This window comes from Aureococcus anophagefferens (genome assembly GCF_000186865.1).
Source record: "Aureococcus anophagefferens unplaced genomic scaffold AURANscaffold_16, whole genome shotgun sequence".
Lineage (NCBI taxonomy): Eukaryota > Pelagophyceae > Pelagomonadales > Pelagomonadaceae > Aureococcus > Aureococcus anophagefferens.
Window position 1 is genome coordinate 461,256 of NW_008705576.1, and position 26,645 is coordinate 487,900.

Sequence of the window (26,645 nt, forward strand, 5' to 3'; positions counted from 1 at the left end):
CGCGACGGCCGGGCCGACGGCGTCTCCTCCCCGTCGTCGTCCATTGTTGCCGCCCGCGTTTCCGCGCCCACAGTTGTTGACGATTGGCTGCCCGGGGTGCAGTTTCGCGATGCCTTCACTTCAGCTCCGGTGAACGACGACCTTCACCACGGCACCGTGCAGCCTCAAAAGCTCCGCATGGGCATCGTCATTGCGGGTCGAAACTAGCATCGTCATTGCGGCTCGTAACTAGTGCCATTCATGCGCATTATCATCGCGCTCGCTCTCATGGCGACGACGACGGACGCCCTCGTGGGCCTCGGCGTCGACCTCGGCACGTCCGGCGTGCGCGTCTGCGTCGTCGAGCGCGGCGCTCGGGGCGTGTCGATCCTCAGCGAGGGGGCGACGCGCTGGACCGACGACGAGGGCCGCGAGCCCGCCGTCTGGCTGCGCGCCCTGCGCGAGACCATCGCGAAATGCGACGACGCCGCCGTGGCGCGCGTCGGGCGCGTCGCCGTCTCCGGCACGTCCGCGTCGACGCTGCTCGTGGACGGCGCGACGGGCGCGGTGCGGCGGCCGCCGATGATGTACTCCGACGCCGTCGGCGGCGACGCCGGCGCCGCGGCGCTCGGCGCCATCGACGCGCACGCGCCGCCGGGCCACACGTGCCGCGGCGCGACGTCGGCCCTCGCGAAGCTCCTGGCCTGGGCCGCCGACGCGCCGCTGGGGGCACAGGACGTCGCGGCGCACCAGGCGGACTACGTGGCGGCGGCGCTCTGCGCGGGCGTCGACGGCGAACAACTCGCCGCGCCGCCGGCGCTGCGCAGCGACTGGCACAACGCTTTGAAGATGGGCTTCGACGTCGTGGAGCTGCGATGGCCCGCCTGGCTCCTCGAGGGCGCGATGCCCGCGGTCGGCGCGGCGCCGGCCGCCCTCGAGCGCCTCGGCGTCCTGCGCCCCGGCGTCGCCGACGAGCGGCGCGCGGTCTCCGAGGCGGCGGCGGCGCACTGGCGCCTGCCCGAGGGCGCGGCCGTCGTCGGCGGCACGACGGATTCCATCGCCGCGTTCCTCGCGTGCTCCTGCGACGCCGCGGCGGGCGTCGTCCGCGTCGAGCCCGGCCGCGCGGTCACGTCCCTCGGCTCGACGACGGCGCTCAAGCTCGTGAGCGACGTGAAAATCGACGACGCGGCGACGGGCGTCTACAGCCACCGCCTCGACCCGCGCGGAACTCGAATCTTCAACCCGACTTCAATGTGCGCCTATGCGACGGTCGTGATGCGAGCTTTTTCACCGTGCTTCGAGAACTCGACGAGAGCGATCGATTCGTCCAGAAATCAGCCGAATCGACGTCGAATCGACCGAGCGAGAGAGTTCCGAAGTTTGGTCGGGAGAACCCAGCTCACTGTTTGATTTCGGCACAGGCCTCGACGACGCGTGGCTCGTCGGCGGCGCGTCGAACGCGGGCTGCAAAGTCCTCCGCGACTTTGCCTTCGGCGACGACGAGCTCGCGGCGCTCTCCCTGACGCTCGACGCGGCGCGCACCAACGACGCGGGCATCTACCCGCTCTCCAAAACCGGCGAGCGCTTCCCGTTCAACGACGCCGCGAAGGAGCCGAAGCTGCCCGGCGGCGACGACCGCGAGGCCGTGCTCCACGACCTCCTCGTGGGCATCGCCGACGTCGAGCGCCTCGGCTACGCGGCGCTCGCGGACCGCGGCGCGACGCCGCTCCGGAGCGTGCAGACCGCGGGCGGCGGCGCGAAGAACCCGCAGTGGCGCGCGCTCCGCGAGGCCATGCTCGGCGTGCCCGTGGTCGGCGCGGAGAACACGGACGCGGCCTTCGGCGCGGCGCTGCTCGCGCTGCGCGAAGCGTAACGCGCCCGGGGAAGCGGCCGGCCCAGCTTACGCCTCCTGCCAGTCGAGGGCCTCCTTGGCGTACTTGTAGCCGAAGCCGCCGAGCGCGAGCGCGACGGGCGCCGCGCCCGCCTGCCAGGGCAGCCAGTCCGCGTAGGCGACGCCGCGCGCCATGAGCGTCGCCGCGAGCGGGATTGACGCGATGGCCAGCAATTCCGCGTTGACGATGGACGTCATCCGCTTGACGAGCGCCGGCGACGGCGGCGGGATGGACTCGCCCCGATCCGTCGCCTCCTTCTTCGCGATCGCGTGCTGCACGATCTTGATGGTCGGGAAGTAGGAGGCCGAGCCCATGATCGCGAAGAGCACCATCTTGCACCAGAAGATGGGCTCGTGCGCGTAAAAGTCCCAGCCCTTGCCGTACTGCGTGACACGTTCGTACCCCGAGACGAGCACGAGCACGCCGGCGACGCCGTAGGCGATGTCCGCGTTCGCGAGGCGGTCGAACTCGTCGTCGCTCATGTCCTCGTTGAGCGTGATGCGCTCCGTGACGAGAGCGCCGACGACGCCGATAAGGCCGGCGTAGTGCGCATACGCCGCCAGCGCGCTCGGCAGCGGCGCGGCCGAGGTCGCGGCGGCCGCGGGGGATGTCGTGGCGAGGGTGAGCGCGACTGCGACTGCGGATGCGCTTGCAGCACTGTGCCGTGCCTTGGTGGGCGCATGTGGGAATGCGGATGCAGCGCTTTGCCGCTGCGGCGCCTTGGTTGGCGCCTGTGGCGCTGTCGCAGGCCCAGGCGGTCCACACCGGCGTGTTTTCAACCGTGGTGCATGGCTGCGGCTTCGAGGCACGTTTAGCGCCGACGTAGCGGTAAGCACAATAGCATAGAGACAGGCACGCATTGTCGCGCCCATAATGCGAGCCAGAACGACAAGGTAGAGGGCAAGGACAGATAGTGAGGTCAAGGACGATCGAATCGGCGTTGGCGCGCCGTCCGCCGGTCGAGATCTCGCGCGCGCGCGAAGCGATTGGCTGGGCGGACGCGGAGCACCGCACGCGCACGGCGCACGGGAAGCCCGACTCTCCAAGCGGTGATGGTCGAATGTGTTGATGGCCTTGAGGGATCTCGGAGGCGAGATCCCTCGTTCGATTTACACATTGTTTGCCCTTGCAGACATCACGATGATGGGGCTCTCGGCCAATCGTCGACGCGCATCGCGCAGCTCATCTCGGCCAGCGCGTTGTCATGGCGCCCTTCGTCGTGGTGCGCGGCCTCGGCTGGCGGCGGCAGCGCGGTGCGATGGGCGCCCTCGGGGCTGCCCTCGAAGCCGCTGGGCTCCCGCGGGACCGAGCTTGTCTGCGTCGCCTCCGTGCCGACGAGGCCCTCGCTGAAAGCCGTCCGGACCTGCAGATCCTCGCGCGCGCCGCCGCTTTGCTCCACCGTGCGCCGCGGCGTCCACCATCGCGCGCGCACACACCCGTCGCATAATCTGCCGCGCGCGCCGCGCGGCGGGGTCGCGGGCGCCCCGAGAGTGTCCGACGATGTTCACCACCTGATCTCCTTGCAATCACAGGTCCTACTGGTCCGACTGCAGCACGACGTCGCGTCGCCCGAGTCGAGCGGCCTGATGCCGACGCCGACGCCACCGACGGAGCCGCCGACGCCGCCGCCGGACCCGCCGCCGCCGACGCCGCCGCCGCCGACGCCGCCGCCGCCGCCGCCGCCGCCGCCGCCGCCGCGGCCGCCGCGCCGCTGGGGCCGCTGGCTCGACCCTCCGATCCCGGAGAAGGTGGGCGTCGGGCTCGACGTCGACGACGACGAAGCGGCGCGGCTCGCCGCCTGCGAGGCCGACGAGTCGCAGACGGTGCCGGTGACCGCCGCGCTCAACGAGGACTCGCCCGGCGAGGCCTGCGACGGGGCGGCGAACTTCGCCGGCGGCCTGCAGGGCGTGCTCATGGCCGCCGTGCTCGGCTGCATCATCGGCGACATGGGCGAGTCCGTCAACGTCGCCACGAGCTCCGTCGCGGCCGTCATCCTCGCGGCGCGCATGGGCCGCACGGCCTGGCGCGAGGGCACCAACCGGCGCTCCCTGTCGATCCACGACAGCGAGGACGCCCAGAACCAGTCGATCTGGGACAGGCTCGAGTGGCTCGCGCCGCACGGCGTCGCCGGCGTCAAGGCCTTCACCGAGTTCGTGTTCCCCGCGGGGCCCAACAAGCACGTCCGCATGCACGTCAACGGCCCGACGCAGCAGGGCTACGTCGCCCTGGGCACGCACCTCGACGCCCACATGTGGGACTGGCTGAACTGCCAGATGCGCCTCGTCTTCGCGACGGCCACGGCGACGATCGTCTTCACCGTGATGGCCGTGGACGGCAACCTCGACCCGCTTTCCTCCAAAGTCTATGCCGCCTTCAAGCTCACGGTCCCCGCGGGCACGGCCTACCTGCTCGGCCCGCTCCTGGCGGGCCACAGGAACATCGGCTTCGTGTTGATCAACGGCAAGCGCTGCGCGCTGCGCGTTTTTCACACCGTCTTAGGGATTCGCGACTGGCGCTACGGGCTGATCCTATCGTGGTCGGTCACACCCGACGAGGTCGACGGCGAGGTGGCGCGCGTGCGCGCCCTCGCGGCGGAGCTCGTCGAGCTCGACGACGACGACCCGGATGTGCTCGCGGCGCTCGAGGACGAGGAGTCGGAGAACGCGCGCAAGGACATCCGGGCGGAATACGTCCGGTACCAGCTCCTGGAGCGCCGCAAGCGCGAGGCGCTGTACCGCGCGACGCACCGCGACGAGATCCGCGCGCGCAAGGCGCTGCACTACGCGACGCACCGCGACGAGATCCGCGCGTACCAGGCGCAGTACTGCGCGACGCACCGCGACGAGATCCGCGCGAGCCAGGCGCAGTACAAGGCGACGCCGAGCGGCCGGTGCGCTGTTTTGTCGAGCCAGCTCCGCGACAAGTACGGCACCGACGACGTCGCGGCGTTCTCCATCGCGGATCGCTGCCGCCTCGCGGCGGCGCTCCGCGCCGCGGCCGCGGCCGACGGCGTGCCCACGCTCGGCCCCGTCGCGGAGATCGCGGCGCTCGAGACCGCCATCTTCGTACCCCGCGATTTCGCGGGCAGCGTCCAGCAGTTCCAGGTGCCGCCGCCGTACTACGTCCGCTTCGATCCGACGTCCGACGTCGACGTCCGCTGCTGGGCCTGCGGCTACGAGATATGCCCGGTCGATCTCACGCAAAAGGGGACGCAGTGCTTCTCGTGCCCGCACTGCCTCGCGGCCGTGCTGCGTCCGAACTGCGCGACGCACCGCGACGAGATCCGCGCGAGCCAGGCGCAGTACAAGGCGACGCCGAGCGGCCGGTGCGCTGTTTTGTCGAGCCAGCTCCGCGACAAGTACGGCACCGACGACGTCGCGGCGTTCTCCATCGCGGATCGCTGCCGCCTCGCGGCGGCGCTCCGCGCCGCGGCCGCGGCCGACGGCGTGCCCACGCTCGGCCCCGTCGCGGAGATCGCGGCGCTCGAGACCGCCATCTTCGTACCCCGCGATTTCGCGGGCAGCGTCCAGCAGTTCCAGGTGCCGCCGCCGTACTACGTCCGCTTCGATCCGACGTCCGACGTCGACGTCCGCTGCTGGGCCTGCGGCTACGAGATATGCCCGGTCGATCTCACGCAAAAGGGGACGCAGTGCTTCTCGTGCCCGCACTGCCTCGCGGCCGTGCTGCGTCCGACTCGGAACCAGTGCCGCGTCTGCGGGAAGCGCTTCGATACCGCCCGCCAGCTTAGCGGGCACCTTTACAACCAGCACACCGCGCTCGAACGCGACGGCTACTAAGCATAATTGCCCTCGCGCCCGAGCAAAGAGAACAGTGACTGTGTATGTAACCGAGCCAAGAACCTCAACGACCCGTAGTTGAGGCGAATCGGCGACGCATGGCGCTCCGCGTGGCATTGCGAGCGGTGCGCGCCGCGCCGCGGCTCGCGCGTCGACCGTCTCTCTACGCTGCGCGCGCGTTCTCGACCAGCGAAGCAGAAGCGCCGGCGGCAGAAACTCCCAAACCCGACGCGCCGCCGCCGCCGTCCACAGAGGAGCACACGTTCCAGGCCGAGACGCGGAGTCTGCTCAACATCGTCAGCAACGCCCTGTACACGGAGCGCGAGGTCTTCCTGCGCGAGCTGCTGTCCAACGCGTCCGACGCCCTCGAGAAGTGCCGCCTGCGCCGCGTGAGCAACGAGCCGACGGCCGACGGCGACGACGAGCTCCACATCGCCGTGACCGTCGACAAGGAGCGCAAGACGCTGACCATCGAGGACAGCGGCATCGGCATGACGGCGTCGGAGCTCGGCACGAACCTCGGCACCATCGCCCTCAGCGGCTCGAAGAAGTTCGCGGCGGAGGCGTCGAAGAAGGGCGACGACGCGTCGTCGATCATCGGCCAGTTCGGCGTCGGCTTCTACAGCGCCTTCATGGTCGGCGACGCCGTCACCGTGGAGTCGCGGTCCGCGGACCCGGGCGCCGGGCCGGCCTACTGGCGCTCCGAGGACGGCGCGGAGACCTACGGCTTGGGCGACGGCGGGTCGAAGACGACGCGCGGCTCGAAGATCACGATCCAGCTCAAGGACGACGCCGCGGAGTACCTGGACTCCACCGCCTCAAGGAGGTCGTCCAGAAGTACAGCAATTTCGTCGCCTTCCCCATCAAGGTCGCCGGCGAGACCGCGAACGGCGTCGGCGCGGTCTGGGCGGCGGACCCGCGCGAGGTCACGGAGGACCAGTACGCCGAGTTCTACCGCCACACCTTCAAGGGCGCCTGGGACACGCCCTTCTTCCACCACCACTTCCGCGCCGAGGCGCCCCTGGACGTGAAGTGCGTCCTCTACGTGCCGTCGTTCCACGCGGAAAAGGGCGGCATGGCGCGCCTCGAGCCCGCGGTCGCGCTCTACTCGCGCAAGGTGCTCATCGAGGACCCCTGCGAGGCCGTCGCGCCGGACTGGATGCGCTTCGTCAAGGGCGTCGTCGATTCCGAGGATCTCCCGCTGTCGATCTCGCGCGAGAAGTCGCAGGACCGGCGGCTGCTCGACAAGCTCCAGGACGTCGTCGTGCGCAAGTTCCTGCGGTTCTTACTCGATAAGGCGAAGCAGGACCGGGCCAAGTACCTCGAGTTCTACGCGGAGTACGCGACGTTCCTCAAGGAGGGCGCGTGCCACGACCACGGCCGCCGCCAGGGCAGGACAAGAGAGCGAAATTCTCAACTTCAAAGGCTCCTTTCTCGGCCGTTTTCCACTCGTTTCGGCTGATTTTTGGACGAGCGATCATCTCTCGGAGCGGTCTCGACGCGTGGGCGCTTTTTCCGGAACGCGCGCGCGCGGAACACTCACGTTGAAGCGACGTTGAATCTCTCTTGTCCTGCCCAGGCCGCCGCGCGGATCTCGCCAAGCTCCTCTACTTCGACACGTCGTCGTCGGCGGAGCTCACGAGCTTGGACGAGTACGTCGGCCGCCTGCCCGGCGACGCCAAGGACGACGACGACAAGATCTACTACCTGCACGCGCCGACGCGGGAGCTCGCGCTGGCGTCGCCGTACTACGAGGCCTTCAAGGACTCGAAGCGCGAGTGCTTGTTCGTCTACAACGCGATCGACGACTTCGTCATGTCGAACCTGGGGACCCACAACGGCCGGCCCATCGTCGCCGCGGAGCGCGCGACCTTCGCCGCCGGCGGCGCGGCCGAGGAGAAGACGGAGGAGAGCGGCGGCGACGAAAACGCGCCGGCGTCTCGCACACTCGACGACGCGGAGTCCGCGTTCCTCGCGCGGTGGATGGTGCGCACGTTGGACGACCGCCTCGAGTCCGTCGTGCCCACGGACCGCCTGTCGTCGTCGCCGGCGGTCCTCGCGGACGCGGAGTCCGGCGCCATGCGGCGCATGATGGCCCTCGTCGCTCAGCAGTCGACGGGCGAGGCGCTCCCGCCGCTGCCGAAGCAGAAGCTCGAGGTCAACCCGAAGCACCCCGTCGTCCTCGCGCTCCACGACGCCGCGAAGCGGTCCTCCGACGACGCGACGGCGCTCCACGCGGCGCACCAGCTCCTCGACACGGCCATCGTCGCCGCGGGCTTGATGGACGACGCGCGGACCATGATCCCGCGCCTCAACAAGCTCCTCGAGCTCGCGCTGCTCAAGCAGGATAAGTAACGCGTCGAGGGGACTTGGGTTTTTTTTTCGGGCAGCGATTCACGCACACGGAAACGTCCGGCAAGGTGCACTGCTCTGAATTTGGTTGCACCCTTGCAGGCATGGGTTGCAAGATTCTCGCGACGCTCGCGTGCGCGTTCGCCACCGCGGCGGCCTTCCAGCGTCCCAGCGGTCGCCGCGCCGCGGCGCTCACGCGGACGCACTTCCTGTCGCCGGAGATGAGCGGCGCCATCGCCAAGTTCACGGACGGGGAGAACTACGAGGCCATCGTCAGCGAGACCATGCGCAAGGAGGACTGCAGCCGGAAGGAGGCCGAGGACCGCTACAACCAGTTCCTCTTCGACCCCGACGGCTACAGCATCCTCAAGATGAACGAGCAGCTCCGCGACGAGGGCTACGCGACGTTCGAGGAGAAGTTCGTCGCCGAGAACGGCCAAGAGGCGTGGGACAAGCGGCAGGCCGACGCCGCGGCGGCGAAGGAGGCGCGAGGGAACAACTCGCTCATCATCGTGGGCGTCCTGTTCACGGCCTTCGCGGTGGCGCAGAACGCGGGCGTCGTCTAGGCGCGCGCGCGCGCTAAGAACGTCGGCGCGTCGTACGGAGCCGGTCGAACGCGACCGCGCGGGCTACGAGCCGGCGGCACACGCCCGAGCATGCTACGACCACGGCCGATGGATTACAACCCGCAGTACGTGAGGTAGAGCTGGAACAGGAAGGACAGGGGCACGGCGGCGGCGGCGTAGATGACGAGGAGCGCCTTCGCCTGCTTCGCCGCGAGCCGCGGCGCGTCGCGGAGCTGGTACATGACGACCGTGTTCTGCGCCGGCGGCATGGCGAACTGCGTCAAGAGGAAGAACCAGAGCAGCGGCCGCGCCTTCGCCGACGGGAAGAGGCCGACGGCCTCGAGGCCCGCGAGCGACGCGAAGCCGAGCGCCGGGATGACGGCGTATTTCAGGAGGCAGATGAGCGCGACGCGCCGCGGGAAGCCCGCGTCGGCGTCCTCCGCCGCGGGCCCGCCGGAGATCAGCGAGCCCGCGAGGACGAGCGACGCGGACGGCAGGTACGCGCCCGCGAAGCGCTCGAGCGCGCGGAACACCGTCGCCAGCGGCGCGCCGTCGCCGACGAGCAAGGTCGCGAGGGGCGTCGCCGCGACGCCCAGGGCCACGAGCGACGCGAGCACCGGCGGCGGCCGCGCGACGCGCGCGACGGCCTCGGCGAGCGACCGCTTCCCGCCGGCCGCGTCGCCGCCGTCGAGGATGCGGTTGCCGAGGGACCAGTACAAGGGCGTGAACCCCATGAGGTAGAACGACGTCGACGCGACGAGGCGCGGGTAGAGCGCCGGGTCCGCGTGGTTCCTGAACAGCGCGTCGAAGAAGAGCAGCGGCAGCACGCCCGGGTTGTTGAACGTGCCGGACAGGAGGAGCTGCTTCGCGCCGTCCTCGTCCGTCGGGTCGACGGCGACGGACGCGACGAGCCGCGACGCGACGTGCGCGACGACGATCTGCGCCGCGGCGAAGACGGGCATGAGCAAGAGCGTCGGTTCCAGGCCGTAGGTCGTCACGGTCTTGACGACGGAGCAGAAGAGGAAGCACGGCAGGAAGAGGTTGTAGATGACGCGCGCGAGCGCCGTGATCTGGTCCGGCGTGACGACGCCTTTTTTGACCGTGAGCGCGCCCACGGCCGTCGTGACGACGAGTTGGCCGACGGCGCCGACGGCCGCGCGGAACACGACCGAGCCCGCGGCCGGCGCCGCGGCGCCGGCGCGCAGCCGGCAGAGCGACCGCTGCCGATTGGTCACGGAGCGCCGCTGCATGGGCGGCGCCAAGCGCGGCCGCGCGGGCTGGAACGCCGCGCTCGACGCGAGCACGGCAGCGGCGACGACGAACCGCGCCATGGTACCGCGGTGTCTCGCTATCCGGTGGAAGCCAGGCGGCGAGAAGCGCCGTCCAGCTGCGTCTTGATTGTCGGATGGTCGTCCGATCCGCAGCTATGCCCTCGCGTTGACGGAGCTCATGCTCCGACGGAGTGCTCCACTTGTAGGTTGAACTCAACGTTGCAGCTCTAAATCTTTCGAGGCCACTTCGTCCGTGATGGCCGCCCAAGCGCTCGAGCCTTGGTGCATCTGGCCCGGGGGGCACGGGCAGAGCGACGGCCGGGAGCCGGCGCCGGACGCCTCGGGCCTCCAGACCTCCCCCTGCCTCTGCTTCCCGATCGACCCGGCGCACGCGCTCCTCGGCGGCGCGCACCAGTGCCTGGGCCAGCCCGCGACGTTCGACCTCGGCTACGTGGGGCTCGAGCAGGCCCGGGTCTTGCGCGCGCAGCGCAACCGCAACCGCATGCTTGAGTGCCAGCTCGCCGCCGAGGACACGCTCGACGCGCTCCACAACCTCGCGAGCCAGCACTTCGTGCGGAGCTTGCCGCTCTTGATGTTCCAGCAGCAGATGGGCTACGGCATGTACCAGAACCTGCCGCCGGCGCCGGGGCCCGCGCCGGCGCCGGCGCCGGCCGCGGCGGCGCCGGGGCCCGCGCCGGCGAGCCGCGTCACGACGAGCGACGAGGACTACGCCGCCGCGGTCCACGCGGCCGACGACGCGCGCGCGCTCGCGTCCGAGCCCGAGGTCGCCCAGAAGAAGGCCGCGTGCGAGCGCGCGGAAGCCAAGGCCGGCGAGGACTGCACGCTCCGGAAGCTGCAGGCCTTTCTCTGCGACGACTACGACGACCGCCAGCTCTCCCTCGCCGGCGGCCTCACCGCCGTCGTGCTCTTCGTGCTCTTCCAGATCTTCCTCCGGATCCAGCGCTGAGCACTCCGGCGAATCCTCCGCCTTCCCCCGGCCGGCCGCAGCGCGGCGCTCGCGCGCGTCTCGAGCCCTCCTCAAGTCCCTCCTCCGCGATTCCCGCCTTTCGTTGAAGTTTAAAACGAATTTTGTTGAACCTTTGTGGCAAAAAGATGGCCTCCATCACAGTCGCGCTGCTCTGGGCGGCGTCCGCCGCTGCCTTCGCGCCGCCGCCGATCCCGCGACACCGCGCCGCAGCCCTACGCGCGACACCCTGCGATGCGGCCATGTACGACACCTACGACGCGCTCGCCGAGCGCTGCGCCGCCCTCGTCGAAAACGCGTCGACCCCGGTCTGGGTCGGCATCGCCGGCGGTCCCGGCGCGGGCAAGTCCACGGTCGCCGCGGCCGTCGCGCAGCGCTGCGAGGCGCGGGGCGTCGCGGCCGTCGTGCTGCCCATGGACGGCTACCACTTCTCCAAGGCCGAGCTGCGGGCGCTCGACCCGCCCGACGCGGCGGCCTACCTGCCCCGGCGCGGCGCGCCCTGGACCTTCGACGCCGAGCGCTTCAGTCGGGACGTTTCGGCGGCGCGCGCGACGAACGCGGCGACGTGGCCCACGTACTCGCGCGAGCTCAGCGACCCCGTGGCCAGGCGGCGCCGAGCTCGAGCCGAGGCACGCGCTCGTGCTCTGCGAGGGCAACTACCTGCTGCTGGGCGGGCTGGAGGGCTCGGACGACCCAGCTGTCGCCGCCGAGGCGTCGCGCTGGCGGCCCGTCTTCGGCGCCTTCGACGAGACGTGGTTCGTGGCTCCCGAGAACGGCGTCGCCGCGCAGCGCGCGCGCCTCGTGCGGCGCCACCTCGAGACGTGGACCGACGAGAAGACGGCGGCGTGGGGCGCGGCGACGGCGCTCGAGGGCGCCGAGAAGCGCACGGACGCGAACGACGTCCCCAACGCGGAGCTCATCGACGCGTGCCGCCCCTTCGCGGACCTCGCGGTGGTCTCCCTCGACGCGCCGCCGTAATTTTCCTGCGGCGCGCACGCGTTGCTTGAGAGGCGTTTGGATCACCGTCCGAGTTCCGATGCGCGGCCGACAGCGGCGGCGAGCGCGGCGGCGAGCGCTCGAGCTCTCTCGCGTCGAGATCGTCGAGCGCTCTCCTCACCAATTTTGCCAGCACTCCGTCTCGCGCTGCGGCCGCGGGCGACCGCGAGATCGCGCCTTCCGCGCTCCGCGGACCGCAGCTCGACGCGCTTAGAAAAGCCGCCATGGCCGACGACGGGCTCAGCGACCGCGAGCGGCGGAAGCTCCAGGCCATGATGGCGCGGGAGGCGCAGGCGCAGGCCAAGGCCGCGCGGCGCGGCGGCGGCGGCGCGCGGCCGCGGGCCGCCCCCGCGCCCGACACCGCCGCGAGCGCGGCGCCCCCCAACGCGAGAAAGGGCCGCGGCGGCGGCGGTCCGCGCGACGGCGTCGACCGGCGGAAGCTGTCCGCTGAGCGAAACGCCGCGGACCTGCACGCGCGCCTCGACGCCGCGAGCGCGGCGGACCTCGCCGTCCTGAACGCCGGCGACCCGGGCGTGGTCACGATCTTTAGCCTGGACGGGTACGCGGCCTACGCGCGGTGGAAGGACCGCGAGCTCGAGGCCATGGACGACCGCGTGAACGCAAACAGCCTCGACGCGCTCGAGGCGCGCGCGCGCGGCGACGCCATGAACCGCGCGGCGCGCCGCGAGGCCGCGAGCGCGCCGCCGGCGCCGCCGGCGGAGGCGCCGCGGCCGCGGAAGCGCGCGAAGCGGGCGCCGAAGCGGCGACAGGCGCCGCCGGAGGCGCCGCTCCCGGAGACGCCGCGGTCCAACGAGGCGACGGCGTCCTCGGGCGCGGACAGCGACGACTCCGACGACGTTCCCCTGACCCACCTCGCGCGGAGGACCGCCGTGGACCTCTAAGTTCTACATCGCGAGCGGGCCGTGGTGCCGCTCGTGCCACCGCGAGTACTCTTCCACCGCGCGACGAATGCCCTCGCTCGAGAGGTCGGGTCCGCCGCCCGTTCTCTCGGCGCCGATCGCCGCGAGGTCGACGGCGTCCTCGGCGACCTCCGCCTCGTGCACGAGCACGCGGCGGCAGAGCTGGAGGTTCGTCGCCACGGCGCGTCGGAACCGCAAAAACTCGTCGGGCTCGAAGAACTCGCCGGGCCCGTGGACCTTGAGCTTCTCCGCGGCCTCGAGGTGGGGGAGCCCGAGACCCGCCTGGTTGGACGTCAGGTAGGCCAGCCCGAGCTTGCAGCGCGCGTAGCTCTCGCCCTGCGCCGTCTCCGCGACGCGGAGCGCGGCCGTCGAGGACGCGATCGCGCCGCGGAAATCTCGTAAATCGATCTGCGCCGTCGTCGCCTCGCAGTAGGCCTGCACCATGAACTCGTTGCCCAGGCCGAGCTTGCCGTACATGGTCGCCTGTCTCATCGCCGCGGCGGCGTACGCCTCCATCTCCCCGAGGTTCCGGAACGCGGCCTTGGTAACGTCCATGACGACCTGCGCGACCTTGACCGCCCACGCGTCGCCGCGCCGCTCGGAGAAGAGCTCGGCCTTGGCCACGTAGCCGAGCGCCTCCCGGTACGCGCCCCGGGACTCGAGCGTGCACGCGTACAGCGCCATGCTCTCGAAGACGTGCGCTTCGACCTGGCGAAGCAAATGCGATGCGAAGTCCTCCTCCAGCCCCGGGTAGGTCCGCCGGAACGCGGCGATCTCGCGGAGTATGCGCTCAAGGTTCGCCTGCGCGAGCTCGAGGGCCGCGAGCGACCCGCGGTCCGCGTTCTGCATCGCCTCCAGGCGCCGGCAGTCCGCGAGGAGCTCGGCGCTCATCGTGTAGGTGACTTCCCGGACCGGCTCCGCGGGCTTCTTCTTCTTCTTCTTCTTCTTCTTCTTCTTCTTCTTCTTCTGCTGCAGCAGCGCGTCCACCTCGGAGGAGGAGATGGACTCACCGTCGTCGCTGAAGGACGCAGCAAAGGCCGCGTCCATCTCCTTCAAATCTTCCATCATCTTCTCGTGCTGCATCTCGAGGTATTCGGCCTCACCTTCCTCGAGATCACCACACACATTATCATCCGCCACCTCGCCGATCTCCGAGTCCTCCTCGCTGTCGAACGGGTTCGTTCGCCGTCTCGCCGCCTTGATCTCCTTCGAGTCCTCCTCGCTGAGGAAGTCAGCCATGGGATGATCGTCCAGCGCGGCGTCGAGCGGGATGCGCTCCATCCGCTTCAGCTCAGCCAGCCGCCCATTGCCACAGCCGTCAACTTTGCCCGGCCGCCAGGGAATCGCGGTCGAGCTGCGCGCGCGCAGTGGAGGGTGTGTCCGGCGGCTGAAGCGCTCGCGAACGCGCCACCGACCGGGGCCCGTCGCGCGCTTCGCACCATGTCGATCCGCGACAAGGAGAAGGTGGACCAGATGCCCTGGGCGAAGGAGCGCATCGCCGAGGCGCAGGCGGCGCTCGACGCGACGGGCAACCTCGAGGACCCCGCGGTCATCGAGGCGCTCCTCAACGTGGAGAAGAAGTGCCGCCTGTCGAACGACAGCATCGCGACGAAGCTCGTCGCGGCGACGATCCTCCAGATGTGCCGCGCGAAGCGGGCCTGGGCGACGCACATCGCGCGGACCCGCGCCCGTCCCGCCGCGCGCGCGCGCGCGCGCCGACTCGAAGACCCCCCGCAGGCGCACTGCACGCTCCTCGCGAAGCGGCGGTCCCAGTCCAAGGCGGCCATCGGCGGCATCGTCGCCGAGGGCCTGGCCGTGCTCGAGGCCGAGCCCGCGGAGATGACGGACCTCGCGGACCGCGAGGCGCTGCTCAAGGCGCTCTGCGAGATCACGGACGGCAAGATGTACTGCGAGGGCGAGCGGGCGAAGCTGACGCGCATGCTAAGCGCGCTGAAGGAGGCCGCGGGCGCCGTCGGCGAGGCGGCCGACATCCTCCAGGGCGTGAACGTCGAGACGTACGGGTCCCTGTCGAAGCGGGAGAAGGTGGACTACATCCTCGACCAGGTGCGCCTCATGCTGGCCAAGGGCGACCGCGTGCGCGCCTACATCCTGTCCAAGAAGGTCCAGCGGAAGACGCTCCTCGAGGACGATTTGCAGGACCTCAAGGTCCGCTTCTACAAGCTCATGGTCGAGTACCACGTCCTCGAGGACGAGCCCTTCGAGCTCGCCCAGGACTTCTTCGCCATCTTCTCCACGAAGTGCGTGCTCGACGACGAGGCCGCGTGGCGCGACGCGCTGTCGTCGACGGCCATCTTCCTCGCGCTGAGCGACCACGCGCCGGGCGTGTCCGACATGATGCACCGCGTGCTCGCCGACGCCGCCGCCGCGCCGAAGCTCGACGCGCTGCCGACGTCCAAGGCGCTGCTCGCGCTCTTCACGACGGACGAGATCATCGCCTACCCGATGCCGGACCACCAGGCCGCCGTCGAGGACCACCCGTGCCTGAAGACGGCGGGCGACGACGTCCACCTGCGCTGGAAGAAGACCCTCCACACGCGCGTCGTCCAGCACAACGTCCGCGTCGTCGCCAAGTACTACCGCCAGATCTCCGTCGCGCGCCTCGCGAACCTCCTCGGCCTCTCCGAGGACGAGGCCGAGCGCCACGTGTCCCACATGGTGTCGTCCAACGGCCTCTACTGCAAGATCGACCGCCCGGCGGGCATCGCCCAGTTCCACAAGCCCAAGCCCCCGGACGAGGTCCTCCAGGACTGGGCCGGCGACATCTCCAAGATGCTCAACCTCGTCGAGATGACGTGCCACCTCATCAACAAGGAGTCCATGCTCCACAAGGACGTCCTCGGCCTCTAGGGGCGGGGGGCAGGGGAGTCTAAAGGGCGCTTTGGTCGCACGGCAACTTTGAGGCATCGTGAAGCATGCTCAGGCTCCTCTCAAGCTCTTGATCGAGAGCGCACCGATGCTCAAGCACTACCACCAAAGCATGATCGTCGCCTTCCTCCTTGCCTTGGCCGCCCTGGCCGACGCGCAGGAGTGCTCGGAGAAAACTGCCATCGATGGCCGCGAGTACGCGCAGTGGATCGTCAGCGGCGGCGCCAAGCAGCTCCTCACGGGCGGCGGCCAGCGTCCTGCGGCTGTGGCGGTTTTCGAGAGATTTCGGAATGGAAAACTTTGAATATTTGTTACCGACGTGCTCGGTAGGCGGCGGCACGCGCTACAAGTACGGCGTGGCCAAGGTCTACGCGGTGGGATTGTACGTCGACGAGGCCTCCGTGGCCGGCGCGCTCAAGGCCTACGCCGACGTCGACGGCAAGGCCCTCGCCAAGGACGCGTCGTTCTACGCCGCGGTGGCGAAGGTTCCCGTCACCCTGCTCCTCAACTTCCACCGCTCCGTCGACGGCGCGACGATCGCGGGCGCGTTGAAGGACAGCCTCGCGAAGAAGCTCGACGCGGCGACGCTGGCGAGCTTCGAGGCGAGCCTGACCGGGGTGCTGAAGGACGGCGTCAAGCCCGACACGAAGCTCTACTTCGCGTGCGGCGGCGGCGACCTCGGCATCGGCCTCGGCGCGCCGGACGTCCAGGCGACGGCGCCCGGCGCCGCCTGCGGCGCGCTCATGGACGTCTACTACGGCGCGTCGCCCGTCTCCGCGCAGGCCAAGGAGGGCATGGCCCTCGGCTTCGCGAAGCTGTAGGCTCGAGGGCCGCGGTAACCATGAAGTTTATCCGGGGAGACCTCGGGGGCGACGTCGTCCTGGCGCGGCCGCTCGCGCGACTCCACGCGCGACAGCGCGACAGCGCTGCGTGCCGTGCGAACATAAGAATCAGAGCGACCTTGGTGAGAGAGCATTGAAGTACACCTTGAAGTCTCCTTGCGGGCAAAAGACCTCAAAAGGCGTCTCAAAGAGGCAAAGAGGCGTCAAAAGTCGCCAAACATTGGCCGTGGCAAAACCTTTGAGCCCGCATATCCGCACGGGTGTCGCGCGCGAGAAACGCGCGCCTCACGACGCCCAGCGGCTCCCCCCTCCTATCGACGCCCGTCTCTCGGCGCAGATCGCATCAAGGGGGGCTTGATCGCACATGGCCGTGACCCAAGAGCAGGTCGACCCTGGGGACTACTGGGCCGAGGCCTGGATGGACGCCGTCGTCGCCGGCGAGCCCTGGTGGCTCCGCGCGTCCATGAAGTGCAAGCTCTGGTGGGAGCAGGTCGAGGCCTTCCTCGCCTGGTTCATGGTCAAGCACGGCGCGCCGGCGGCGCGCGAACTTGGTGCCGCTGTGCAAGGCCTCCTCAAGGCCGTCGACGACGCGTCCGCGCCCCTCGCCGATCGCCTCGAGGCCGGCGCGGGCGGCCGCTTCTGCCTCGCGGCGCTCGCCTTCTGGTGCGTCGCGCCGACGGCGCGCTACCGCGCGAACGAGACCGAGGCGTTGGCGCTCGTGCTCTGGCTCTGGGCGCGGCGCGGCGCGGCCGTCGACGCGGGCCTGGCCAGGGCCGCCCTCGCCGAGGCGCGCGCGCTCCGCCGCATCGCGGACCTCGCCTTCGACGGCGTCGCCGGCGACAAGAAGACGCGCGCGCTCCGCCTCGTGTCCCACGCGGCCAAAGACCTCAACGCGTCGCTGCTCGTCGGCGCGGCGCCGGGCCCGCTGCCGCTCCGGGGCCTCCACGCCTACGTGGGCCACGTCGCGGAGGCCGGCGCGATCCTCGCCGCCGCCGAGTCCGCGGAGGCCGCCGCGGCCGAGCGCGAGGCGCTGCTCCTCGACTCGTTAGCGCCGCCGCGCCGCGTCGCGCTCGTCGCCGCGCTCGTCGCGGCGACGCTGGTGGTGGACGTGGTGGGGTCCTATCCGAAGCTTGCGGCGGTGCTCGCCGCGGCCCTCGCGATCGTCGCCGACGCGCTCCACGGCCCGGGGCCCGCGAGGGACCGCGCGGCCCGCGAGAACGGCCTCCTCGTCGACGACCTCGACGGCTACCTCCGCGCCCACTAAGATTGTCGCCCTGTGTCGCCCTCTCTCGCATGAGGCGAGTTACCTCGCGGGACCACTAGCCGCTGTGGAGTTTGCACTTGGAGTACGCGCTGGTGTCGCCGCCCGCGAGGAAGGGACTGCCGCAGACGAGCTCGATCCTCTCCCTAGCCAGACGGAGACCTCCGACGCCTCGTCTGAGCCGTAGGTTTAGTCGAGGTTGAGCCCTTTCGACGCCAGGCGGCGAGGCGTGCGGCGCTCGGCGCCGGGCACGTTCTCAGGTGCAACCAAAGTTGTCGCCGGTTTGCAAGTGGGCCAACCGGATCGCGCAGCTGCGGCCAGAACCGACGCGCGCACGCCTCCTTTATGAGCTCGCCGCTCTCGCCGGTCATGGCCCAGGTGCACAACCCGCAGGGCTCGCCCTCCCAGGGCTCCCTTCAGCGCCGCCTCACGAACGGGTCGGCCAGGGAGCGAATCAGACGCATCAACTCCAAGGAGGCCAAGATCCACGTCCTCAACATGACCGCGCGGGACGACGCGGCGGCGGACTTTACGAAGTCCGCTTACGAGTCGCCGCTGCTCTCGAACCGCATCCTCGACCCGAAGCCCGCCCACGGCAACGCGTTCGCGCGAGAGGAGGCCCGCCGCGCCGAGAAGCCCGTGCAGGCCCCGGGCGCGGGCGACGCCTGCGCGCTCATGTGACGCGACGACTCCCCGATGAACCCCACACCCTCGACTCGCTCTCGCATCGTCTGCTCGGCGGAGGCATTCCCGAACCCGTCGCCTCGCCGAGCCGTCGATCTCGAGAACGCGAGTGCGGCATATTTCCACTAAATATCCCCTCTGATCCTCCTCGGGCGCGAGCATGTTCGCGCGCGTCGCTGTGGGTGCCGCTTCTAAAAATTGGGCTCTTACGGAGTCCTCGGGACCCCCGAGAGGCGCTCCCGGCGTCGGGCGTCCTCGCGCGGGCCGGATCTCACGCGGCGGCAGACTCGCCGGTCCCGCTCCCGGCGTCCGCGCGAGCGTTCCCACGCGGATCGGACCTCACGCGTTTTTCTCGCCGGAGAACCCGAAACCTTCGAGCGCGCCATCGCCGGAGAGCCGCGACCCCCGGAGCCGCGCGCCCGAGCGCCTCGAACCGCGGAGCGCGGCGTCGGCGCCGAGCTCGTTGGTGTTTACGTAGTACGCGCCGTGGTCGATAACGATGATGACCGCCCACATGACCACCAGGAAGAAGATCATCCAGTAAAACACCTTGTTCGACATGCGCATTTGGCGCAGGTCGTCGTCCCTGATCGGGAGGCCCGGTGTCTCGTCGCTCAGGCCGAGCCGCCGTTTCGAGAGCATTGTTTGCGACGCGTTCGTGCGAGATCGCGCGACGCGTCGACTCGGAAGGCCTCTGAACTGATCAAAAACTGCCACACTCCTGCCACAAGCAACCTCTCATCGCCCGCACTCGACGCGCCGCGCAGCGCTGCGCGGCTGCAACTCAAGGCCTTTTCCGTGCTCTCCAGACTCGTCTAGCAGCGCTGCGTCGGCGCCGTGCAACGCGCCACGCTTTCCAGCGCGCGCGGAGCCGCAGCAGCTCGCATCAGCTCGCAGCGGCTCGCAGCAGCCCGCCGCAGCTCGCCGCAGCTCGCACCAGCTCGAGAGACCGCGCCGCGCAAACCGCAGCACCCATGGCCGAGATTTTGACCTCGGACAAGACCGACGGCGAGGAGGAGTACGAGGTCGAGACGGCCGTCAAGGCCTGGGTCGACGCGCGGGTCGACGCCGAGGTCGCGCGCGCCGAGGGCCTCGGCCAGCGGACGATCAAGCTCACGGTCAAGAACTGCGGGCTCGTCTTCCGCGACGGCGCCGTCGAGAACAGGGTCGAGGTCGACACGGGCTTCAACTTCGATACGGTGGAGCAGATCATGCTGTCGCCGCCCGTCGACGTGCCCTGCAAGCGGGGCTACGCGCTCCGCTTCGTCATCCTGTCCAGCGGCAAGCCCATCGTGCTGCTGCTGCCCTACGTCTACGAGCTCGGCGTCGCGAAGCACACGCTCCAGCGCTGGGAGTTCGTCAACAAGGCGCTCGCGAGCTCGCACCACGTCGTCGACGCGGAGCTCACTTAAACACGCCTCGTTCATGAGAAACCGACTTAGACGTCGACGTTGATCTGCTCGGGCGCGGCGCGCCGCGGGCACTTGCAGGCCCGGCGGCAGAGGCCGCAGGGCACGAGGGCGCGCCGCGGCGGCGCCGGCGCCGGGCCCTCGACGGCGAGCACGTTCGCGAGCTTGAGGCAGTCGAGGGCCACGGGCGCGTCGCGCGGGTGGCGCCGCTGGCGCGGCCGCAACAGGAAGCCCCGGTCGAGGCAGCAGCCCCCGAGCTCGGCGACGGCGAGGAGCTCGTCGACCATCGCGTGCGTGAGGGGCCGGGGCCCGAGCGTCGTCAGCGCGCGGCGCAATTCGTGGTCGTGGACGACCTTGGCCTCGTCGCCGTCGTCGCCGCCGGGCACCTGGTAGATGGTCCGCTCCGCCGCCTTGACCTCGGACTCGTCCGCGAGCGCGCTCAAAGCTTTCAGCGCCTCGAAGACGGGCCGCGCGTCGCGGAGCTCGTCGCGCCAGTCGACGCGCTTCGCGTCGCCGTCGCGCGGCGACGCGTCGGCGTCGGGCGCCGCGGCCTCCCTGGCCAGGAGGTGGGCGTAGGCGTCGGGCGTCGGGCGGTCGCGCGGCGGCTCGCCGCCGTCCGCGTCGGCCGCCGGCGGCGCCCACGGCGCCGTCCGCGTCGCGTCGACGCCGTCGTCGTCCCAGGGCGCCTCGTCGAGCATGGCCGCGCTCTTGCCGGCGTTGAGCTCGTCCTTGGCGCCCCGGTAGTGCGCCGGCGGCAGGCCCGACGCGCCGCGGCGCGTCGGCGGCAGGCCGGGCAGCGGCCGCGCCGCGCCGTCGTCGGGCGCGGGCGACTCGCGGCCCCGGCGCTGGCTGAACGTCAACGGGTGACGGTCCTCGTGGTCCTTCGTGTCGCGGAGCGGCGCGTTGAGCAGCTTGCGGCAGAGCGCGCGCGCGCGCGGGAGCGCCGCGGCGTCCGGCGCCTCGCAGAGCGAGTGGAGCCGCTCCAGATCCCGGCGCCAGACCGTCGTCGCCGGCAGGTCGAAGTCCGCGGGCGCGTAGCTATAGAGCGGCGGCAGGCGGTCCCGGTTCACGCGGACGTAGAACTCGCCGTGCGCGTCGACGCCGTCCGGGATCTCGCACTCGAGGTCGACGCCGGAGACGCGGATCGCGACGCGCATGCCCGCGGACCAGCCTGTGCCGAATTCAAATCTGCAACTCGACTTCAATGTGAGCGTACGCGACCGTTTCGACGCAACCTCTTCGGCCGTGCTTCGAGAACTCGACGAGAGCGATCGATTCGTCCAAAAATCAGCCGAATCGACGTCGATTTGACCGAGCGAGAGAATTCTGAAGTTTGGTCAGGACCACCCAAACCAGCGGTTGAATTCGGCACAGGGACCAGCCGCGCCTCATGACGACGCGGTGGCGCACGACGGCCTCGGACCCCGGCGCGGGCGGCTTCTTCTTCTCGGGCCGCTGCGAGCCCCGCGCGCGCGAGTGCTGCCGCGCAAAGCCGCCGCCCTGGGGCACGAGCTCGACCGTGCGCTGCGCGGGCGGCAGCGACGCGGGCCGGCCCAGCGGCGCCATGGACGGCGCCTTCTCCTCCGACGAGTCCGCGGCCGGCGGCGCGCCCGAAGACGGCGGCCGGTACCGCGCCCAGCCCGCGCCGGGCACCTCGGGCCACTCGTAGGCCGCCGGGTCCTCGGGGGCCGGCGGCGCGCCGCTCGGCGCCTCGAGCGCCGACCGGTCCTCGGCCGACGGGCCCGCCGTCGGCGACGCGCGGCCCGTGACGAAGCCGGCGAGCGACGCGGCGACGGACGACGGCGCGAGGGACGCGGCGACGTCGTCGGCGAGCGACGGCTTCGGCGGCGCCTCCTCGGCCGCCGCGGGCGGGTCCTCGACGCCCGCGACGTTCGCGTCCAAAAACCGCAGCAGCGAGCTCCGCTCCGGCGGCTCCGGCGGCGACAGGGCCTCGGCCTTCTGTTTGAGCGCCGACGTGCGCCGGCGGATCGTCGCCAGCGCGTCGTCGGACGCCGCGCGCGCGTTGACGGCGCGCGAGAAGACGCGCCACGCGTCCTGGACGACGTTCGCGGCCGCGTGCAGGCTCCCGAAGTGCGTGTTGTAGAGCACCTCGTTGCCGAGGAGCACGGGCACGCTCGGCCGGTCGTGGGCGCGGCAGTCCCTCGCGCGCTGCAGCGCGCCGGTCAGCGTCGCGTACTGCCGCGGGTTCCACGGCGTCGGCTGCGACCCCCCAAAGTACTCGAGCAGGAGCTGCTCCGAGTACTCGTGGCCCGGGAACAGGAGGCACTTGCCGCCGCAGCGGTGCCAGATGCGCCGGAAGTTCGCCGCGACGTCCCGGGCGTCGCCCTCGAAGGGCGCGCCGCAGCCGCCGCAGAAGAGCGTGTCGCCCGTGAAGAGGCCCTCGACGGTGCGCCGGTCCTCGCCCAATAACCCGAACATGACGTGGCCCTTCGTGTGGCAGGGCGACGGGATGACCTCGATATCTAGCGCCCGCCCCACGCGGAACCGCTGGCCCGGCTTGGCGAAGTGGCTGCAGCGGTCGACGAACTCGTGCTCGCCGCCGACGACGGCGATCGTGCCCGGCGCGGCCCATAAAATCTCCGGGTTCCGCGGCGTCGCGTCGGCCTCCAGGAGCGCCCGCGCGTCCCGCGTCGTCTCCCGCTCGGCCCGGAGCACGTCGCGCACGCCCGCCTGGTGGTCCCAGTGGTGGTGCGTGACCAACAAACCCGTGAGCACGACCGGCGGCGGGCCGCCCGGCTCGGACCGCGGCGACCCGTCGTAGTTCGACGCGTAGTGCTGCTCCCGGAGCTCCGTCAGCGCACCCAGCACGGCGCCCGCGTCGCCGGGGTCGACGACGACGCAGCGCAGGGGCCCCGACGGCCGCAGCTCCACGACGACGTACGCGTAGTTGTCGAGCAAGCCCGCGACGACGTGGACGCAGCTCCGGGGCGCCTCGTCGGCCGGCGGCGCTTTCCAGCGCGGGCTCCGCGCCTGCGACGCCCGCAGCTCGACGCGGATCGGCGCCGCGTGGCGCCGCCCGCCGAGGTAGTAGCGCCGCACGAAGAGCATGAACCACACGTGCGCGCGCCCGAACCGCGTGGGATAGATGTGGCGGACGACGGCGAGGAACCCGCGCCGCAGCAGCGGCGACGCGACGAGCATGAGGAGCCCGAAGCAGAGCTGGGCGACGCCCAGCGTCGACCCCATGACCAGCAGCGCCGCCAGCGCCACCCAGGCCGCCGGCAGGGCCAGCCAGGCCGTGCAGCAGTCGCGGAGCCGACCCATGGCGGGGCGGCGCGCCAGGCGACGGTAGCGGCCCCCGCTGCCCTCGATGAGCGGCGACTTGAGTGCGGGCTCCAGCTCAAGGCGGCGCGGGACGAGCGATGCGGTCGGCTAGAGCCGGGTGATCATAATTTACCACAGAGAGGAGGAAGATTGTGCCCTGCAAACCTCCTGCACCATCGGCAAGTTGCAGCGCCGATCATGATGAATCCCGTGGCGTCTTTTAACGCGGAGGTTTGAGGTTGAAGTCCAAGTTGAAGCGGCCTTTAACATATCCCGCCGGCGGGATATGTTACGGCCTCGCGCGGGGCGCGCGAGTGGCGCGCCGAGCTCGCGCGGCGGTGGTGAGCGGCGGGCGTGTTTTTTCGCGGACGGGCGCCGCGCTCGGGGCCGGCGGCGGCGACGGGGCCGCGGGCAGGGGGCCCCGGAAGAGAGAAGCAGGGGGGGCGCGGCGCTACTTCTTGAGCGTCGCGAGGTAGTCCGTGAGGCGGTCCGGGGGCACGAGGTCGCGCACCGTGAGGACCACGAACTCGGGCTTCGGCGCGTCCAGGTGCGCCTTGTCGACGCGCTGGTGGCCGATGGTGGCCTTGAACTCGCCCTGGGCGTCGATGATGTCCTCCGGCGGGCCCCGGGCGACGGTGACGATGTGGCCGTTGTCGAGCTCCTCGCCCGCGAAGCGCCAGTTGTCGAGCCGCTTGCCGTCGACGGCGACGGTCGCGTCGAAGGCGAGCTTCGGCCCCGGCCGCAGGTGGATGTCGAACTCCGCGCGGCCGAGGCCGAAGGCGAGGCCGTCGCCGCGCGCCTTCGTGAAGGCCTCCTTGCAGGACCAGAAGTAGCGGAACCGCTCGGCCATCGCCGCGGGCTCCGGCGTCCGGCGCACGTAGGCCCACTCCTTCTTCGACAGGATGTCGCGCATGGTCCCGAAGAACTTCTCGACGTCCTGCTCCGGCGCGCCGGAGCGGCGGAACTGGTCCGGCGCGGCGACGTCGACGCCGCAGACGCAGAACGGCTCGGACGCGATGACGACGTACTGGCCCTCGTGGGACACGTTGAAGTTGAAATTCGGCTTCGCCTCGGCGACATCCAGCGAGCTCAGGGACCGGGACCGCTGGGAGAGGTAGGGCTTGCGGCCCTTGGTCCGCGCGACGGTCACGTCCGCCTGCTTCAGTCCCAGCGCGAGCGCGGAGCAGCGCCGCGAGAGCAGCCGGCTCATGAGCGCGCGCACGCGGTCCTCCCAGCGCAGGTACTGGGTCACGCCCTTGCGCTCGCTCTCCTCGCCGATGAGCGCCAGGAGGAACTGGAACTCCGCGGACTTGTCCTGCTTCTTCGGATGCCACGCGGAGCTGTCGACGGCCCAGCGCGCCATGCCCGTCTCGACGACGGCGGCCTCCCAGGCCGCGGACGTGACCTGGCGCAGGCATTTTTTCGACGCCCAGCCGGCCACGGGCTTCACGAGGCGCACGCGCTCCGAGCCCGCGGCCGAGAGCGCCTCCTCCGCGCCGGAGCACCGCGTCCCCACGGCGAGCGTCGTCACCTGCGCGCGGATGCGGCGTCGTCGCGGGGGTCCCGCGGGGCGGGTCCGCGGGGCGGCGCGCGCGGCGCGGTCCCGGGACGGGAACGCGTCGCGCGCGTTCCCCGGACGCGGCGGCCGCGCCTCGACGGTCGTGAGCTCGACGCCCTCGCGCACGAGCATGCCCTTGCGCGCGGTCACCTCGTAGGTCTTGGGCTCCATGCCGTCGACGACGGACGTCGGGCTGTGCGGCGACGGATCCAGGCGGCCGTAGATGGAGTGCGCCGCGGCGTTCTGGAGGTTCAGGGGCAGCTCCTCCCGCGCGGCCGCCATCTCCGCCATGGCCCCCAACCCTCGAGTACCGGCTCGACGCGCCCCACGCGCCGAGGGCAGCCCACCGGTGCCAGAAACGCCCGGACCTTCTGTGGCGGCGGCGCGGCGACGTAACACGATGGATTGTAGACTGCCAAGGGGATCTTGAAGATCCCCTTGAGACTGCACTCGACAGATGGAGCATTGAGTACACTAGTTCACCATTGGCCACGCTGAAAAACCACTTCTCCCACCTCGCGTGTAGACGGCTCGCCGTGCGCGCGCGTTGCAACGCGACGCCCTCTCCAAAGCAGCGACGCTTCCGTCGCCGCTCCAATTATGCCTCCGAAGGTGCTGCTCATCTCGGGCTCGGACAGCGGCGGCGGCGCGGGCCTGCAGGCGGACGTCAAGGCCTGCGCGGCCCTGGGCTGCTACAGCGCCAACGCCGTCTCCGCGCTGACGGCGCAGAACACGGTCGGCGTCCACGGCGTCTTCGGCGTGCCGCCGGCCTTCGTCCTGGCGCAGATGGACGCCGTGCTCGACGACATCGCGCCCGACGCGGCGAAGACGGGCATGCTCGCGACCGTCGACGTCATCGAGGCCGTCGCCGGGCGCCTCGCCGCGGCCGTGGCGGCGGGCGGCCTGGCGAAGGGCGTCGTCGTGGACCCGGTCATGGCCGCGGCGTCGGGCGACGCCTTGGTCGAGCCCGACGCCGTCGCGGCGATTCGCGACGCGCTGCTGCCCGTCGCGACCGTCGCGACGCCGAACCGCTTCGAGGCGGGCATGCTCCTGGGCGAGGCGCCGCCGGCGTCCCTCGCCGCGGCGCGGGACGCGGCCGCGCGGCTGCGGACCGCGCGCGGCGCGCGCTGCGTGGTCCTCAAGGGCGCGCCGCTCGGCGCCGGCGAGGCGCTGGCGGGCGACGCCGCCTGGGTCGGCCCGCCGCGCGCGCCGGGCGCCGCCGTGCTCGTCGACGTGGTCTGCGGGGACTGGGGCACGCGCGAGCTCGCGTGCAATCGCGTGGACACGCGGAACACGCACGGCACGGGCTGCACCTACGCGTCGGCCATCGCCGCCCGGCTCGCGGCGGGGCTCGACACGCTCGACGCCATCGCGGCGGCGAAGGCGTACCTCGACGCCGCGCTCCGCGCGTCCGCGGACCTCCGCGTCGGCACCGGCACGTACGGCCCCATCAACCACGCGTTCGAGACGGCGAATTGGGCGTAATGTGGTTAGTTTTGGTTTGCTTTGTGGGCGAACGCGGTTCCTCGCGCTGGCTCTGGAGAAAGACCACGCACGCAGCTCGGCATCCCAGGCGCCATCTCGGCGCTCGTGTCGCCACTTGTGTCGCGTGAGTATTCAAATGAACTCGAGAAACCGCCGCTCGACTGCAGTTTCCTTGCACAGCGCTGCGTGTGGGGCCTAGCGGCTGAGCTATGAGGCGCATACTGGTAGTGGTCGGCCGGGGTCGGCGTCTTGACGTCGCCCAAAAACGGCCGTGGAAGATCGGCCAGCTCACGCGTTACCCCGGCCAGCTCTGAGGCGGTCACAACTTCCGCCGCCGCTCGTTGAAACCAAACTGATCGAGCTCGTTCCCGCCGACCGTTCGTCCAGTCTACCATGGCCGCCCTCGCCGACTCCACGCTCCACAACGTGACGAAGGACGTCGCCGCGTGCAAGCTGTCGCCGCAGCGCTCGGTACGT

At 70.9% G+C, this 26,645-nt stretch overlaps 10 protein-coding genes across 10 annotated transcripts in view; 7 read left to right on the forward strand and 3 right to left on the reverse strand.

Annotated features, from left to right (window-relative positions):
• Positions 1 to 267: 267 nt before the first annotated feature.
• On the forward strand, positions 268 to 1,852 carry AURANDRAFT_29217 (hypothetical protein; the record flags this gene model as incomplete). The annotated part of the gene is given in 3 exon segments (XM_009040636.1): positions 268 to 1,176; positions 1,371 to 1,383; positions 1,401 to 1,852. 3 exon segments carry the CDS (start codon positions 268 to 270, stop codon positions 1,850 to 1,852), a joined length of 1,374 nt encoding a protein of 457 aa, XP_009038884.1.
• Positions 1,853 to 1,981: 129 nt separating this feature from the next.
• AURANDRAFT_16288 (hypothetical protein) lies at positions 1,982 to 2,446 on the reverse strand (the record flags this gene model as incomplete). The annotated part of the gene is made up of 1 exon (XM_009040745.1): positions 1,982 to 2,446. A coding segment is annotated over one exon (465 nt), but the record flags the coding sequence as incomplete, so codon positions are not given.
• A 4,297-nt stretch (positions 2,447 to 6,743) lies between these two features.
• Positions 6,744 to 8,023, forward strand: AURANDRAFT_59209 (hypothetical protein; the record flags this gene model as incomplete). Its single annotated transcript, XM_009040637.1, has 2 exons — positions 6,744 to 7,119; positions 7,248 to 8,023. The coding sequence occupies 2 exons, from the start codon at positions 6,744 to 6,746 to the stop codon at positions 8,021 to 8,023; spliced, it is 1,152 nt and encodes a 383-aa protein (XP_009038885.1).
• Positions 8,024 to 10,113: 2,090 nt separating this feature from the next.
• Positions 10,114 to 10,824, forward strand: AURANDRAFT_65680 (hypothetical protein; the record flags this gene model as incomplete). The annotated part of the gene is made up of 1 exon (XM_009040638.1): positions 10,114 to 10,824. The coding sequence occupies one exon, from the start codon at positions 10,114 to 10,116 to the stop codon at positions 10,822 to 10,824; it is 711 nt and encodes a 236-aa protein (XP_009038886.1).
• Positions 10,825 to 14,132: 3,308 nt separating this feature from the next.
• Positions 14,133 to 15,665, forward strand: AURANDRAFT_69882 (hypothetical protein; the record flags this gene model as incomplete). Its single annotated transcript, XM_009040639.1, has 2 exons — positions 14,133 to 14,432; positions 14,496 to 15,665. 2 exons carry the CDS (start codon positions 14,199 to 14,201, stop codon positions 15,624 to 15,626), a joined length of 1,365 nt encoding a protein of 454 aa, XP_009038887.1.
• A 3,740-nt stretch (positions 15,666 to 19,405) lies between these two features.
• AURANDRAFT_29456 (hypothetical protein) lies at positions 19,406 to 19,843 on the forward strand (the record flags this gene model as incomplete). Its single annotated transcript, XM_009040640.1, has 1 exon — positions 19,406 to 19,843. One exon carries the CDS (start codon positions 19,406 to 19,408, stop codon positions 19,841 to 19,843), a length of 438 nt encoding a protein of 145 aa, XP_009038888.1.
• A 26-nt stretch (positions 19,844 to 19,869) lies between these two features.
• On the reverse strand, positions 19,870 to 23,125 carry AURANDRAFT_65682 (hypothetical protein; the record flags this gene model as incomplete). The annotated part of the gene is made up of 2 exons (XM_009040744.1): positions 19,870 to 21,011; positions 21,142 to 23,125. The coding sequence occupies 2 exons, from the start codon at positions 23,123 to 23,125 to the stop codon at positions 19,870 to 19,872; spliced, it is 3,126 nt and encodes a 1,041-aa protein (XP_009038992.1).
• A 451-nt stretch (positions 23,126 to 23,576) lies between these two features.
• Positions 23,577 to 24,488, reverse strand: AURANDRAFT_29444 (hypothetical protein; the record flags this gene model as incomplete). The annotated part of the gene is made up of 1 exon (XM_009040743.1): positions 23,577 to 24,488. The coding sequence occupies one exon, from the start codon at positions 24,486 to 24,488 to the stop codon at positions 23,577 to 23,579; it is 912 nt and encodes a 303-aa protein (XP_009038991.1).
• Positions 24,489 to 25,283: 795 nt separating this feature from the next.
• On the forward strand, positions 25,284 to 26,168 carry AURANDRAFT_29349 (hypothetical protein; the record flags this gene model as incomplete). Its single annotated transcript, XM_009040641.1, has 1 exon — positions 25,284 to 26,168. The coding sequence occupies one exon, from the start codon at positions 25,284 to 25,286 to the stop codon at positions 26,166 to 26,168; it is 885 nt and encodes a 294-aa protein (XP_009038889.1).
• Positions 26,169 to 26,561: 393 nt separating this feature from the next.
• Positions 26,562 to 26,645, forward strand: part of RRS3 (hypothetical protein) — a gene marked incomplete at both ends in the record, with an annotated part of 1,535 nt that continues 1,451 nt past the window's right edge. Inside the window, one exon of the mRNA XM_009040642.1 lies at positions 26,562 to 26,639. Coding sequence (XP_009038890.1) covers positions 26,562 to 26,639 — 78 coding nt within the window. The remainder of the gene's footprint in view (positions 26,640 to 26,645) is intronic.